General features: G+C 46.7%; 1 protein-coding gene across 1 annotated transcript in view; it reads left to right on the top strand.

Moving 5' to 3' along the window:
• Positions 1-12,191, top strand: part of PAIP2B (poly(A) binding protein interacting protein 2B) — a 13,220-nt gene extending 1,029 nt beyond the window's left edge. Inside the window, exons 2-4 of the mRNA XM_083187627.1 lie at positions 6,600-6,751; positions 9,507-9,683; positions 10,919-12,191. Coding sequence (XP_083043753.1) covers positions 6,608-6,751; positions 9,507-9,683; positions 10,919-10,975 — 378 coding nt within the window. The 5' untranslated portion in view covers positions 6,600-6,607 and the 3' untranslated portion in view covers positions 10,976-12,191. The remainder of the gene's footprint in view (positions 1-6,599; positions 6,752-9,506; positions 9,684-10,918) is intronic.
• Positions 12,192-13,945: the final 1,754 nt, after the last annotated feature.

Below are 13,945 nucleotides of genomic sequence, written 5' to 3'. Positions count from 1 at the left end.
TGCATATTTCTTAAAAAGTATTCTGTGTCCCCTCGCGGGGCTCGCCACGCTTCGGGCTCGGTGGCTCGCTACGCTCGCCACAGGTTTATATCCAACTCCATGCCCACTTGGATAGTGGGGAAAGGAAAAGGACCCCTTTTTCCATTGAATTCTATGTTAAAATGGACTCAGACCATTTTAACATTGAATCCTATGGAAAAATCTTGACCATCGCATACGATTTGGTCGCATGCGATCCGATCCAATTTCTAAATCGGACGCCCAGATACTACATAAGTACCGAATATTGTGATGGTTTTCCTAGTACACTGTCTGGATTACAGTACTCTGTCTTGGGTGTGTGATCGTTCCCCAATGGGTACCTTTATATTTCTGGCTAGTAATTCTTGTCTATAGGCCCTGAGTGTTTTGGAAATGGTCTAGCCTTCTGTAGAAGCTACATGTAAAACAACCACTTTTAACAAATTCTCTTTGCTCTGGTTAAAAACTTTAAAAAATGTTAAAAATATATACTTTGGGCAGCTTCATTTACACATTTTTTGGGGTTTAAATTTTATATTGTCAATTTGTTGTATTATGACATTGGTTTTAACTAAATGGGTTTAAAACCCTAAATTTGTGCTTTCACTACATACAGTGCAGTGACTTAACAAAAAATGATCCAAAAAAAACCAAATCTTATTCAAAATAACTTGTTTGTGACACCTCAAATGTTGTAGCTAGTGTTACTCTACACCATGGGTAGGCAAGTAATTTTTGATGGAGTCTGGAAGTTTGAAATTATTTTGTTCGAGGTCCACAAAATCACACAATGAGATATTTTGAATGTAATTAGTTTTTATTTTGATGCAGAAACGTATACTAATTATTACTTACTTTGTAATGTACAACTGCTTAGTAGTAACATACTGCATTTCTTAAAAGGAATTTTAACTATGATCGCAACTCGCTACCAGACCAAAAAAAAACCCTCTATTTTCAAACATTTGCTCATCAGTGGTGAGGTAGGGGTGGGGGGGCTGAGGGCTGGGAAACCTTCCTGCTCCCCCTGTATATTAAAGATAATAGGATACCACAGGCTGCTCCCCCTGCATACCAAAGATAATAGGACACCACAGGCTGCTCCCCCTGTATAATAGTAATAGGACACCTCAGACTGCTCCCCCTGTATAATAATTACAGGACACACAGACTGCTCCCCCTGTATAATAATTACCAGACACACACAGACTGCTCCCCCTGTATAATAATTACAGGACACCACAGACTGCTCCCTCTGTATAATAACAGGACAACACAGGCTGCTTCTAGTCTTGCCAAAGTAGCAGCCACACCACTAGTTTGAATACTGGCAATATACATTAAAAAAAACATCTGCTCACCTTTTATGAACTCAGTACATGGGGAGCGTGCAGGCCACAACCCGCAAATGCACTTAAAAGTGCCTCCCGGCTCCGTTGCCTGCACCTTCCTCTCTCCCTCCCTCAGACCAGGTCCAGTCTGGGGACACGGGGAAACGGTGGCAGCCCCTGCTCAGTAGCGACGCGAGGCGGGCTTGCAATGCGCGCCGTCTGCCCCTGAACGCGTCGGCCGCGGCATCGACGTCAGCACCGGCTCACGTGGTGCGCGTCGTCAGCCGCGGCTCACGTGGGGTGCGTGGGGGAGCCGCGTCAGGGGAAGGAGACATCATGTCTCACTTCCCCTGTCATTACAGCAAAGAGCGCGGTCCGGAGATCTGGTGGCTGCGGTCCGGAGATGGACCGCGGTCCGCCAGTTTCCGGTCCCTGCTCTACACATTGACTAATTTTCTTTGTGTTTTTGGGACAACTTGTACGTTAATGTAGTCTTCTAGCACCCTGCTCCTTGAAAAATCATTGCAGTTCCTCCTTTCTGCCTGTGGTGTCGCTGTCTGCTGTGGTGTTGCTACAACACAATCTGAGATACAAAACACTGTTCTTGAAGTACGGTACCACAGCAGACGGCGACACCCCAGGCAGGAAGGAGGAACTACAATGAGCAGGCTGCTAGAGTGAACACTATTAATGTATCCTAAATCCAACAGTGATCCTAATCGTTCTTGTAATATAGTGTATTAAACAGCTGTGGCTTTTTTTTCTCTCCCGTACCCATCGATTAGGCTTTTCATTTATAAGTATCCCTCCTCTCAATTTGAAATACCCACAGTACTTATGAGTGAAGCGGTAGTAAGCAGTATGCCTCTGTGTCTGGCTGCTGGCTGTGTCCTGCCTCCGGGGTTCCTGCTAACACCTGTAGAATTAATGCTGCTGCTTCCTCCACCCGTGTCAGTGCAGGGCAGATGGCTGCTGGTGTCCGAGGGCAGCGTGGGTAGCTCCCAGTGGATTAATGGTCGGGCAAAAGCATGAGGAGTTGCTGATGATGGTGCAGACAGAGCCGGAAGTGCTGCAACGGTCATTTTCATGGCATTGGGAGACTTTTTCCACCATTACCAATATTATTTTCAAGTACCCTAATTTGGCAACCACTACTCTTAATAGAAAATATAATTAGGTATATGCGGACTAACTGATGGGCCAGGTTGCATGATTTAAAAGGACTATAATACAAAACACTCGTGGATTTGAAAATGGCTTTTATGAAAAACCTCGGTACTTGTGTAGTTTCACGGCACCGTGCATCTGTGCGGGGCTGTAAACTCCATGCCAACGTGGATAATTCGTACCCCCACTATCCACGTTGGCATGGAGTTGATTTTAGATAGCGCAGCGAGCCACCGAGCCCGTAGCATGGGCGAGCGCAGCGAGCCCCGCAAGGGGGCACAGATGCGCAGCGCCATGCTGGCGCCGTGAAAGTACACATGTACCAAAACCTCAAATGAATAAATATTCCCTTTTGATGATGTATTATGTCACCCACTTCCACTAACAGTAGGTGTCCCCCAAGTTTCTGTTCCTGTACCCCTCAGATTCTCCCTCTGTAATAATGGTTCTCAAACTCTGTCCACAAAGCCCTTTCACTGTCCAGGTTTTAAGTATATATCTGGTTAAATCAGGAAGACCAAGGTTCTAATTAAGGCACCTGTGCTCAAGTATAGAAAACTTCAAAACCTGGACTGTTAACGGCTGTGTGTAGTAAGTTTGGGAAACACAGCTCATTATTCTCCACACTAATGACTAAGATCATCCTGCGCCCCCCCCCCCCCCCCCCTCCTCACCCATATCTACTACTTTCTCTATGCTTCCTCCTGGATGTCCCAGCACTTTCAGACAGAAATCTCGGGTACAGCTCAGATCACTGGATTTCAAGCTGTCACAGCGGCCTCACCCACGCTCACACCACAGACTGGACTCGGGCTATAGCCGGTGCTCCTCCCTGTTGGTGCTTGGAGAGGGCCCAGGTTACCCGATCAAACTACCCTGTAACCCAGGCCCTCACCCAGTCCTCTCCTATTTACATCTGACCTTCTCTCATTACCCTACCACCTGCCCTCTTCGCTCCAAATGCATGCCATCACTTCTGCCTACAGTACCGCATGCAATCCTGCCACCCAGGAAGGTCCCAGTGGCTCAAGGGGCATTGGATGCGACAGAGGGGAGAAATCGCATAGTGCACAGGTTCTCAAAGTCGTCCCTCAGGACCTTACACAGTGCATGTTTTGCAGGTCTCCTCACAGAATCACAAGTGACATATTTGGCTCTTTTTAAATGTGTCAGCCAGTAATGAATGCACCTGTCGGGTGACCTGGAAAATGTTGGGGCTCAGGTTTGAGAACCATTGGCATTGTGTATGGGGGCCTTTAGATGGGAGTTCTGTTTCAGTTGGGATGTTGCTATGGGCAACCAATCAGATTCTATCTATCATCTTCTAGAAGGTGCTAAGTAAAGAGAATCTGGTTGCCTATTGCAACATCCTATCTGAAATAGAACTCCATCCTAGCTCAATGCTCCTTGCTCACTGCCCCGTGCCCCTGTCTGTCTGATACTACCCTATACTGTAAGTTCTCACAAGCAGATCCCTCTTTCCCACATTTGCCTTTCTATGACACCCCCCCCCCCCCCATACCATTGTTTCCTGCTCGCAATGGCACCTATCCTTTTTTATTTTTTATCTGGAACAAACAATGTTACAATACGAGGGGTGCAAGTACTCTTATATTTTGCATGTAGCCCACAAGTACTGGGCAGGTTTTTATTTTTAACACCACTATTTAGGTTTCGGTTCAGACACGCCCCCTCATCTAAATCTATTTGCATATTTATAAGCTGCACAAACCAGAAACGTAACATGATTTTGCAATGATTCAAAGTTACTGGCTCTATGCCCTACTCCCGTCCGTGTCCGCTCCTTAGAGCAGAGATGGGGAGCCTTTGGTCCTCCAGCTGTAGTTGAACTATACATCCCAGCGTGCCCTGCTAACCATATTGCTGGGATGTGTAGCTCAACAGCTGGAGGGCTGACTGTTCTCGATCCCTGGCTTAGTGTGAATATCATGAGGCCTGTCAGTGAGGGGCTATGGTATAACTCAGACAGGTCTGGAGCCTGACAGGGGCAAACACATTGAAGCTCGGGTTTGCTACCTTTTTCTCCCTCTATGGGGTCGTGGACCCCACGAGGGAAAATAGCCTGTTTAGGTTGGGATCCTTATAGTTGGGATTCTGATGTCAGAGAAACGACTGTCGGTGAGTCACCCCGGCACACGAGGAGGCTGTGGTTGCTTAGGCAGCTGCTGTATGTGTTGCCTCTGTTCCTGCACTAAGTGTAAACAGGATGAAGGTTTCCGACCGTTCTGCCACTTCCTCAGCTGCTCACTTCTGTGGGGAATGGAGCAACATCTGCTTGTGGTGCAATGCAAGTGTCTCAGAGCTAATCGCAGCACGGGGTGTTTCTTCCCTCTGACACACGCGCTTCAGTACAGCGAGACTCCTGTAACACTGAGCTGAGTGGTTGGCCCCTAACCTGCGCGTGCAGTGCCAGTCGGTGGGTGTTTCCATTTAGTCCAGTCTGATGGCTGACTGCTGCCAGTGCCGTCTTCTCCTTACAGAGAGGACGTCTTGTTGCCTTATGTCGCCAGAGAAAAAAGATTCTCCCTAAAGTGGCAATGACTACTCAGTCCGTTTCTACATGGGTCTATTAATAATGCCTTACACCGCCTTGCTGGTGTTGGCTCTGCTGTGCAACTACCTGGCCTGTCTCTCCCTCTGGGGGCAGTTATCTGAACGGAAGCCTCTGGTGCGTAGGGCTGAATTGTAGATTGTGATGTTTGTACACTCCAGGATGGTGTGAGGAAGCCTTTTCGCAGGTGCTTCTGCACATAGGTATGGATCAGTAGGTCAACATGCATTGGCTCGACCACTCAAGGTTGACATCGCTTGAGTCGACACATGAAATAGATCGATGTGGCTAAGGTTGACAGAGATGGAAGGTCGACAAAAATATTAGGTTGACAATGGGAAGGTCGGCAGTCAAAGTTGACATGAGTTTGACCTAATGACCATATGCCCTGCACATCACACACCCACAGCAGGGCACCAACGAGCTCAGAATCTGCTTCAAACATCGGAGTTTGTGGAACATACAAAAAACCTAGAGCATTCGGGACGCTAAAGTCAGACTCCCAGTAACTGTAGTGTGTGAGGACCTATTCCCCCCCCCCCAGCATCCGGGCTTTGCTTTGTGCTAGACCATGAGTTCTGTTCCCCTATTTACTTCCAGCCATGTGGAGGACGCCATAGTCTGCAGTGTGTGCAGTTGTCATATCACAAGCATGGATGCAGCAGACTGTGCATTGATTTGCCATTGCCAGGAAGTGGTAATCAGGAGGCGGTGTGGGGCTCTGCTTGTAAGTGTGCAGTAGCATGGTAGGCACACAGGGCTGTCATGTGGCTGATCGACTCATTTCAGGAGGCTGTGTGAGTCTGCACATAGTATCTTATGTTACAGAAATCATTCAACTTGTATACGGATAATTGTCAGATGACTGCATGCCCCTAGCCCTAGATTGTCGCCCAGATAAATGCCCCAGTATGCTCAGAGGCATTGTCTGTTGTGGAGCTTGCCGAGTATCTCATGGCACTGCCAGTCCAGGTCTTATGGCTACAAAACACAGGTGACCTAATTAGTATCCCAGTGAAATTGATAACAGGGGCATCACGGGTGGTGTAATGGTTAGCATCACTGCCCTTCAGTACTGAGGTCATGGGTTAGATTCTCAACATGGCTCTAACACTGGATTTTGTATATTCTCCCCGTGCCTGTGTGGGTTTCCTCCGGGTACTCCGGTTTCCTCCCACAAGCCAAAAATATACTGGTAGGCTAATTGGCTCCCAACAAATTAACCCTACAATGTCTGTGTGCATGTATATGTGGTAGGGAATATAGATTGTAAGCTCCACTGGGGCAGGGACTGATGTGAATGTTCAAATATTCTCTGTACAGTGCTGCGGAATATGTGTGCGCTATATAAGAAACTGTTAATAAATAACTGTAACTGCACTAGAATGCCAATCCTGGACTGTTTGGATACTTTGCCATTGGACAGGTTCCTCCGTCTCTTCTCTCCCAACCTGCTGCCTGCTTACAGTCTCTCACCGTGGTGCTATGTGGTTCTCTCTCCCTGCTAGATACTGCCATGATGAACGGCTCGAACCTCGGGAATTCCACGTCCAACAACAAATCCAAGGATGAGCAGGTGGTAAACGGCCACAATGAGAATGATAGCAATCCCTTTGCCGAATACATGTGGATGGAAAACGAAGAGGATTTCAACAGACAGGTAATTGTCCTGGACAGACGTCCTGTAATCTCTGTATGTGGTGATGGGATCCGGCCCAGACACCTTGTGGTTGACTGAAATACGTGTCTGTGCAGTAAACACAACCACCTTTTAGTTGGGTTTAGTCGTGAGTGGATTCTACCAATGTAATATCTATAACCTCCAACAGAACACTGCCCCCAGTGGCCATATTCGAGCACACTGCAGAATTCCCATATGACAAGTAACTTTTTTTTTTTTCTTTATACAATGTTTCCGTCCAATCCATCCTATAGATTAAGTTGGGTTTGGTCATAAATAGCGGCGTGTGTGGGGGTGCGCTGTGAATCTGGCTTTGTAGAATCGTGTTCCGTCCGGCTGCACTAAGGGCTAGTAAGAGGGTTTTTAACTGTAACCCTTTGCGTACAAACATCTGTGATCGATGTGCAAAATATCGGCTAAAAAATGCCGTCGTCGATCACATTTGTCATACATTCAAATAAAAAATGTTGTGTAAAATAAATTATATTTCCTATGTAAGGTGACATTACAGTTCAGTGTGAATAAAAATGTTTTCTTGGCAATTTTGACAAATACACTTGGCACTCAAAGGCTTTATATCATTGGTATTGGTTACAATTTCCCAGAATCGCCCATTCCGGTGTAAATGGGATTTATAAGTTTAGCCTCTGCATACCTGCGGATTTAGGGGCCCATTTATCATTGGAATATTACCATTGGATCTGGGTGGAATGCTACCGCCCAGGATCACATTGTAAAATGCGATCACTCCGGCGGGATGTATCATCCCCGAGGGTGCAGGGACAGGGCTCGCGTCCCTGCGAAGCGCTGACCCAGAAGGGGGGTGGGGGGTGGTCTGCGCATGCGTGGTTCTGCACTGACCGCAGTGTGGCGTGTAACCCATAGGCTACAGTGGGCTATTGCCATCCCAGAATGGCGGTATCCCAGGTATGTGATGCGCTGCTGCCCGATGATACACTGGGCAGCTTTGCATCCCCCATAGAAACCTATAGGGGAGACGACTGGGGGTGCTTCAGGGGGGATCGGCGATTCCTGCTTTGTTCCCCCTTTAATACATTTGGGGGATACTTAATATTTGCAGCTAACTACCGAAAACGGGTAAATCCCTAAATGCCAGAAATACCGAGGGCATGATCATAAACAGTGACAAATGTCCGCTGGTGACTGATCCAGCAAGAGGAATGATCAATGGTTCCCATACAAAAGCATTGTAATGGGGAGAGAGAAGTCTAATGAAATGTGTTTAAGAATAATTCTGTATACACACTAGCGGCATTTCTAATATAGGCATTGGGAAAGTTTTTCAGTCCGTTAGACATTCTCCTGACGCTTCCCCATTATCAATGATATTTCTTAGGAAATTGTAATGTTTGGATAAAGCCTTCCTATTGGGTACCGCATATGGTAACAGGGTATCTAAGGTATTCTAAGTTTTAGTCTAAAAGTGTCCAAAAACCAGGTTAACCCTTTGAGTGCCAACATGTCTGAGATGCGCAAATAATCTGCTAACAATGCCAGCGTCTCTCACATTTGTTCTGTAAATTCAAATGGAAAATGAAATAGACTTATGGGGCCTACACATGTAGCGATTCCTGGACATTTTCTAAGTGATCGCTTAGAGCAACGATGGGACATTTTCTGTGTGTAGGTACATAGAGATAGTAATGCGCATCGGTATTGCCCCGGCAATTAATATCTGGCAGGCTGGGTAAGTCTCACGGAGAACACTGGCCCCGACAGATGGCTCAGCGGCACATCGCTTTGCAGCACTGTGTGCGGTGCGATCGGTGTGATCTTGCGCCGCTCAGACTCATCTCCCCGTTTGTAGGCCCCTTTAATCACAATTGTCCAGAAATCTCTGTTCCAATCATGTGTCAATAAACAAGTTATATATATATATATATATATATATATATATATATATATATATATATATATATATATATATATATATATATATATATATATATATATATATATATATATATATATATATATATATATATATATATATATATATATATATATATATATATATATAGAGCCCTACATGCATCAATATAGGTGTAATTGGATCCACGTTACATAGCAAACAGAACTGGATTTTAACTTACTCCTAACAGTTCATGTTTTCCAGGCTGCCTGCGGATCTTTTAAAATGTAATATTAAGGAATACTCCTGTGCATGTACCAGGGAATCTGGGAAACATGAACTGTTATGAGCCCTGGGTGCTGAAACCTTAGATCAGGCATTTCCAAACTATGGCCCTCCAGCTGTGGTGAAACCACAAGTCCCATCATGCCTTGCCACAGTTTTTCTACTTGGGAATGCTAAAACTGTGGCAAGGCATGCTGGGATGTGTAGTTTCACCACAGCTGGATGGCCACAGTTTGGACATGCCTGCCTTAGATGCTCCTGACTTTCTGCAGGTCTCTGGTTTGGGAATAAGAATGCTGCACAGAAATAAAGGTTCCCATACATGAAGCTGGGGTATCCAATGCAGCCTCGCATGTGACTGGGAAGCCGCAGCATCGCATACGTATGCCATCTCAGCAAGAGCAGTGGGGTCTGACCAATCCTACGTGCAGCCAGTTCCATCTCTGGCTCTGAGGATTCACATACGATTACGGCACTTATCACCCAGAATCTTATAAGCGTATGGGGGGGCTTTAGAATACTCTGCTTCACTAATGTTTTAATGGCGCCGCCTCTATGCTTGTCATTGTCGTATAGGTGGAGGAGGAGTTACAAGAACAGGATTTTCTCGACCGCTGTTTCCAGGAGATGTTGGACGAAGAAGACAAAGATTGGTTCATCCCTTCCCGGGATTTGCCGCAGGGGGTGGGGCAGTTGCAGCAACAGTTAAATGGCCTGTCAGTCACTGAAAGTCACTGTACAGAGGACATCTTGGTATGTTGGGTCTCTTAACTGTCTTGTGCATGTTAGTGATTGCTTATAGCCTAATGCATTATAGGTATTGTGCACACTTAAGGCCCATACACACTGGGTGACGTTAAACTGAAAGCCGCTCAAAACAGCATGTATGAGTGGCTTTCAGCTCAAAGCCGCCCAGTGTGTATGGCCCAGCGGTGAGTGCTGCTGTGCGCTCCCGCATCATTGCTGGGAAAGCCGCTCATCTGCTGGTAATACCAGCAGGAGAGCGGCTTTGCATAGCGCTGCACTATGCAAAGCCGTCCAGCCCCCTCCGTCGTACTGGGCCGGGGGGAAGCCGCTTAGTGTATATGCACTGAGCGGCTTTCCTCCCAATGATCATCGCTGTCCATACACGCTGGGCATAGTCACCCTTAACTCCTAACCCTATAGTATAAGTTGTATATTCAAGTTTGGTGGCTGGATACAGTCTAATATCCTGATTTTATTATCTTATAGGAGACGCAGCCAGTTTGACTTCCTCCATCTGAGGATAACCATTGATAGCCATTTAATCTTATATGCATGACCCACACGGACTGGAGTTATACTTCTTGCTTTGTTTAAGTCTTTTAAACCTATTCTTAAATAAGTTTCTCCTTTCCCCACTTTGTTACACACTAACCATTCGATAATCTGCTTTCTGGCGCTGCGGCAGGTGTTCCGCGTTCTGGACAGTAAGGAGGCTGCTGCTCACTTGTTCTCCTGTCTGGAGTTGAGGGACCCCCCCTTCCCATAGATATAACACTCTTGGCGCTGCGGCAGGTGTTCCGCGTTCTGGACAGTAAGGAGGCTGCTGCTCACTTGTTCTCCTGTCTGGAGTTGAGGGACCCCCCCTTCCCATAGATATAACACTCTTGGCGCTGCGGCAGGTGTTCCGCGTTCTGGACAGTAAGGAGGCTGCTGCTCACTTGTTCTCCTGTCTGGAGTTGAGGGACCCCCACTTCCCATAGATATAACACTCTTGGCGCTGCGGCAGGTGTTCCGCGTTCTGGACAGTAAGGAGGCTGCTGCTCACTTGTTCTCCTGTCTGGAGTTGAGGGACCCCCCCCCCCCTTCCCATAGATATAACACACTTCTGCTTAGAGAGCTGTGCAGTTTTCCCTCTGGTTTTTCTTACGCCCGTTTCATAGTGCCCAGTGGTCTCACTGAGTTGGACACTTTTTATTTTTTTTTATTTTCCTTTTCACTTTTATTTTCCTTTTCCCTTTCAGAGCAAAAGCAACCTGAATCCCGACGCCAAGGAGTTTGTACCAGGAGTGAAGTATTGAACATTACAGGCAACTTTTTAAAAAAACAAAACAAAAAAAAGACTGTTTCCTTAAATCTTCAGGACAAAGCTGCACAACGGAGATGTGGGTGGGGGGAGGGGGGTTGGCGGTGGGGGGAGGCGGTGACTAGTGACTCGAGTTCGTTATATGTGGGATTGTTATTCTTCAGGCGTCTCGCGGGTCCCTCCCTCTTACAGCATATATTTTGGTGGTATGCTTGTTGGACTTTGACAGTTTTTTTTTCTTTAAATGGTGGGTGCAATCTTCATCAAGACCACGTGCTGTTGTGTTCAATCCGAACAATGTGGAAGATTCGTAGATTAAATCATAGTGCTTTTATTTTATTTAACTCCCTGCCCCCCCCCCCCTCCCCTTTTTCCCGACCATTGCCCCGTTCTATCATGGAAGACGGAGCAGCCGCAGTGCGGAGATGGATTTCTGGATTTCCGACGTGATTTAGGGGAAATCTCTCCTATGTTCATTTCAGTGCCATTCGGAGGTCACGCATTCAGCTTAAATGCGCAAGGGTTTTTTTTTTTCCGGACTTATTTACTAAACCCGCTTTCAGCTTCGCTCAGGAGCACAAGTCCCCAATGGCGGCCAATTCTGCATCATCCAAATAAGTGTCCTGTCTCATTCTTGTTTCTGATACATATCCTCCATGCTTTTTCAGTACCGCGGACAGCAGACATCACCGAAACCTAGGCACCCGGTCCGGCTACCCTCTGTAATTATGCCGCAGTTGAGCACTCAGCCTTTTTGCTTCTCATTAGCGTCCATTAGTATGAAGTGAAAACACTAACGCTACACGTCTTGGCTGATGCATAGTGATTTGGGGGCACAGTTACAGGGCCCTCCCCCACCCAACCATGGCTGCGCCATGTTGAAATCAGGTCATATTCTGAGACCCTTAACGGTCTCCAGTATTGCCGGCAGGCCAGACCTTCTGGCTTGTCCGCCGTAAGAGCACCGTAGACTGAGCTTTCCTCGAGCTAGGCTCCACACTACATTCTAACATCAGTTTTCCGGTCCTACACCAGGACCCACGTAGCCTTTATTGCACAGGCGATCCATCCGCAGTGATTGTAATGTACAGAGCCTGTAAAGAGACACGAATAAGCTATCTTTTAAAACTGCCTCAGCAGTCGTATTGTTTTTATTAAGTGATATGGAAGCCACAGACAAAAAAACAAATAATAAAGCAGCCTGATCATTGTATGTGTCTGACTATTTGGTATGCGATTGGGAAGCGGGTAAGTGGGATGTTCACAGACCTCTAAATCTGCAATCATGGCCTGCCACAGTTTTGCTATTAGGGCATGCTGGGACATATAGTTCGGTACTTGTGTAGTTTCACGGCGCCAGCATTGCGCCGTGTGTCTGTGTCCAGCTGCGGGGCTGTAAACTCCATGCCAACTTGGATAGTTCGTACCCCCACTATACACGTTGGCATGGAGTTGATTTTAGATAGCGTAGCGTCTGCGAGTGTAGCAAGGGGACACATGGTGCCGTGAAAGTACACAAGTACCTATAGTTCTACAGCAGCTGGAGGGCTCTATGCTGTGGTCACCAAGGGTAGAGTGGGGTTTTTTTTTTTCTTGAATTCTGTCGATCCTGGCAAAGCAATCTAAATTCAAGGGTTTATTTTACTGGTAATAACTTTACTAGAGGGGGGGGGGGGGGGTTCGGTTGGATTTGGAAATATTCCAGTTGTTTTACGAAGGAAGGATAAAAGAAAATATACTCCGTATGAGGTCTCCCGCTAACGGCTGTGATGGCACTGGCTGTAAGTGTGACCATTACACACACATGCTGCAGGGTGTGACCAGATGGGTTTTCTGACACCCTGTCTGGGCCAGGGGGTTGTGATTATTTGTCATGGAGGAACTTGCTGTTCCTGTGTTACTCAGCCAGTGGGCGTCCACAAAGTGCCCTCTGTGCACCCCAGCATCTGGAGCAGCCTCCTCTTTGCTGCTGGATGGGTCATTCTGAGCTATGTTATATCTGTCATCTGTACATGAGGCTCAATCCTGACTATTATTATTATATTTTTATTTATAAGACGCCACAAGTGGTACGCAGCGCCGTACATATAGAACACATTAGAACAGTACAGGGTATACAGAACTAGACATAACAGTGACAGAAGATCAAAAACCGAGCACAATTAACAGCACAAATCTTGGCACACAATACAGCTGAGATATAGGGAAGCGAGTGAGAAGAGATGCCGGTATAGATGGTAGGTGAGTAAGAGAGCTGAGATATAGGGAAGTGAGTGAGAAGAGATGCGGGTATAGATGGTAGGTGAGTAAGAGAGCTGAGATGTAGGGAAGTGAGTGAGAAGAGATGTAGGTATAGATGGTAGGTGAGTAAGAGCTGAAATGTAGGGAAGTGAGTGAGAAGAGATGCGGGTATAGATTGCAGGTGAGTAAGAGAGCTGAGATTTAGGGGAGTGAGAAGAGATGCGGGTATAGATTGCTGGTGAGTAAGAGCGGAGATGTAGGGAAGTGAGTGAGAAGAGATGTGGGTATAGATGGTAGGTGAGTAAGAGCTGAGATGTAGGGAAGTGAGTGAGTAGAGATGCAGGTATAGATGGTAGGTGAGTAAGAGAGCTGAGATGTAGGGAGGTGAGAGAGAAGAGATGCGGGTATAGATGGTAGGCGAGTAAGAGAGCTGAGATGTAGGGAAGTGAGTGAGAAGAGATGCTGGTGTAGATGGCAGGCGAGTAAGAGCGGAGATGTAGGGAAGTGTGAGAAGAGATGCAGGTATAGATTGCAGGTGAGTAAGAGAGCTGAGATGTAGGGAAGTGAGTGAGAAGAGATGCGGTTATAGATGGTAGGGTGAGAAGAGAGCTGTAACTGAAATGCAAGAAGGGTGCTGTGAGAACAGGAGGGAGGGTGGCCCTGCTCTAAGGTGCTTACTATAGTCAGCAGCAGCTGTACTGGATGTGGCCACTGAACTCTTATC

The sequence above is a fragment of the Crinia signifera genome, chromosome 1, assembly GCF_055691185.1.
Source record: "Crinia signifera chromosome 1, ASM5569118v1, whole genome shotgun sequence".
NCBI lineage: Eukaryota > Metazoa > Chordata > Amphibia > Anura > Myobatrachidae > Crinia > Crinia signifera.
Note: the sequence above shows the minus strand (reverse complement) of the source record. Positions and strands in the feature narration are given on the sequence as shown.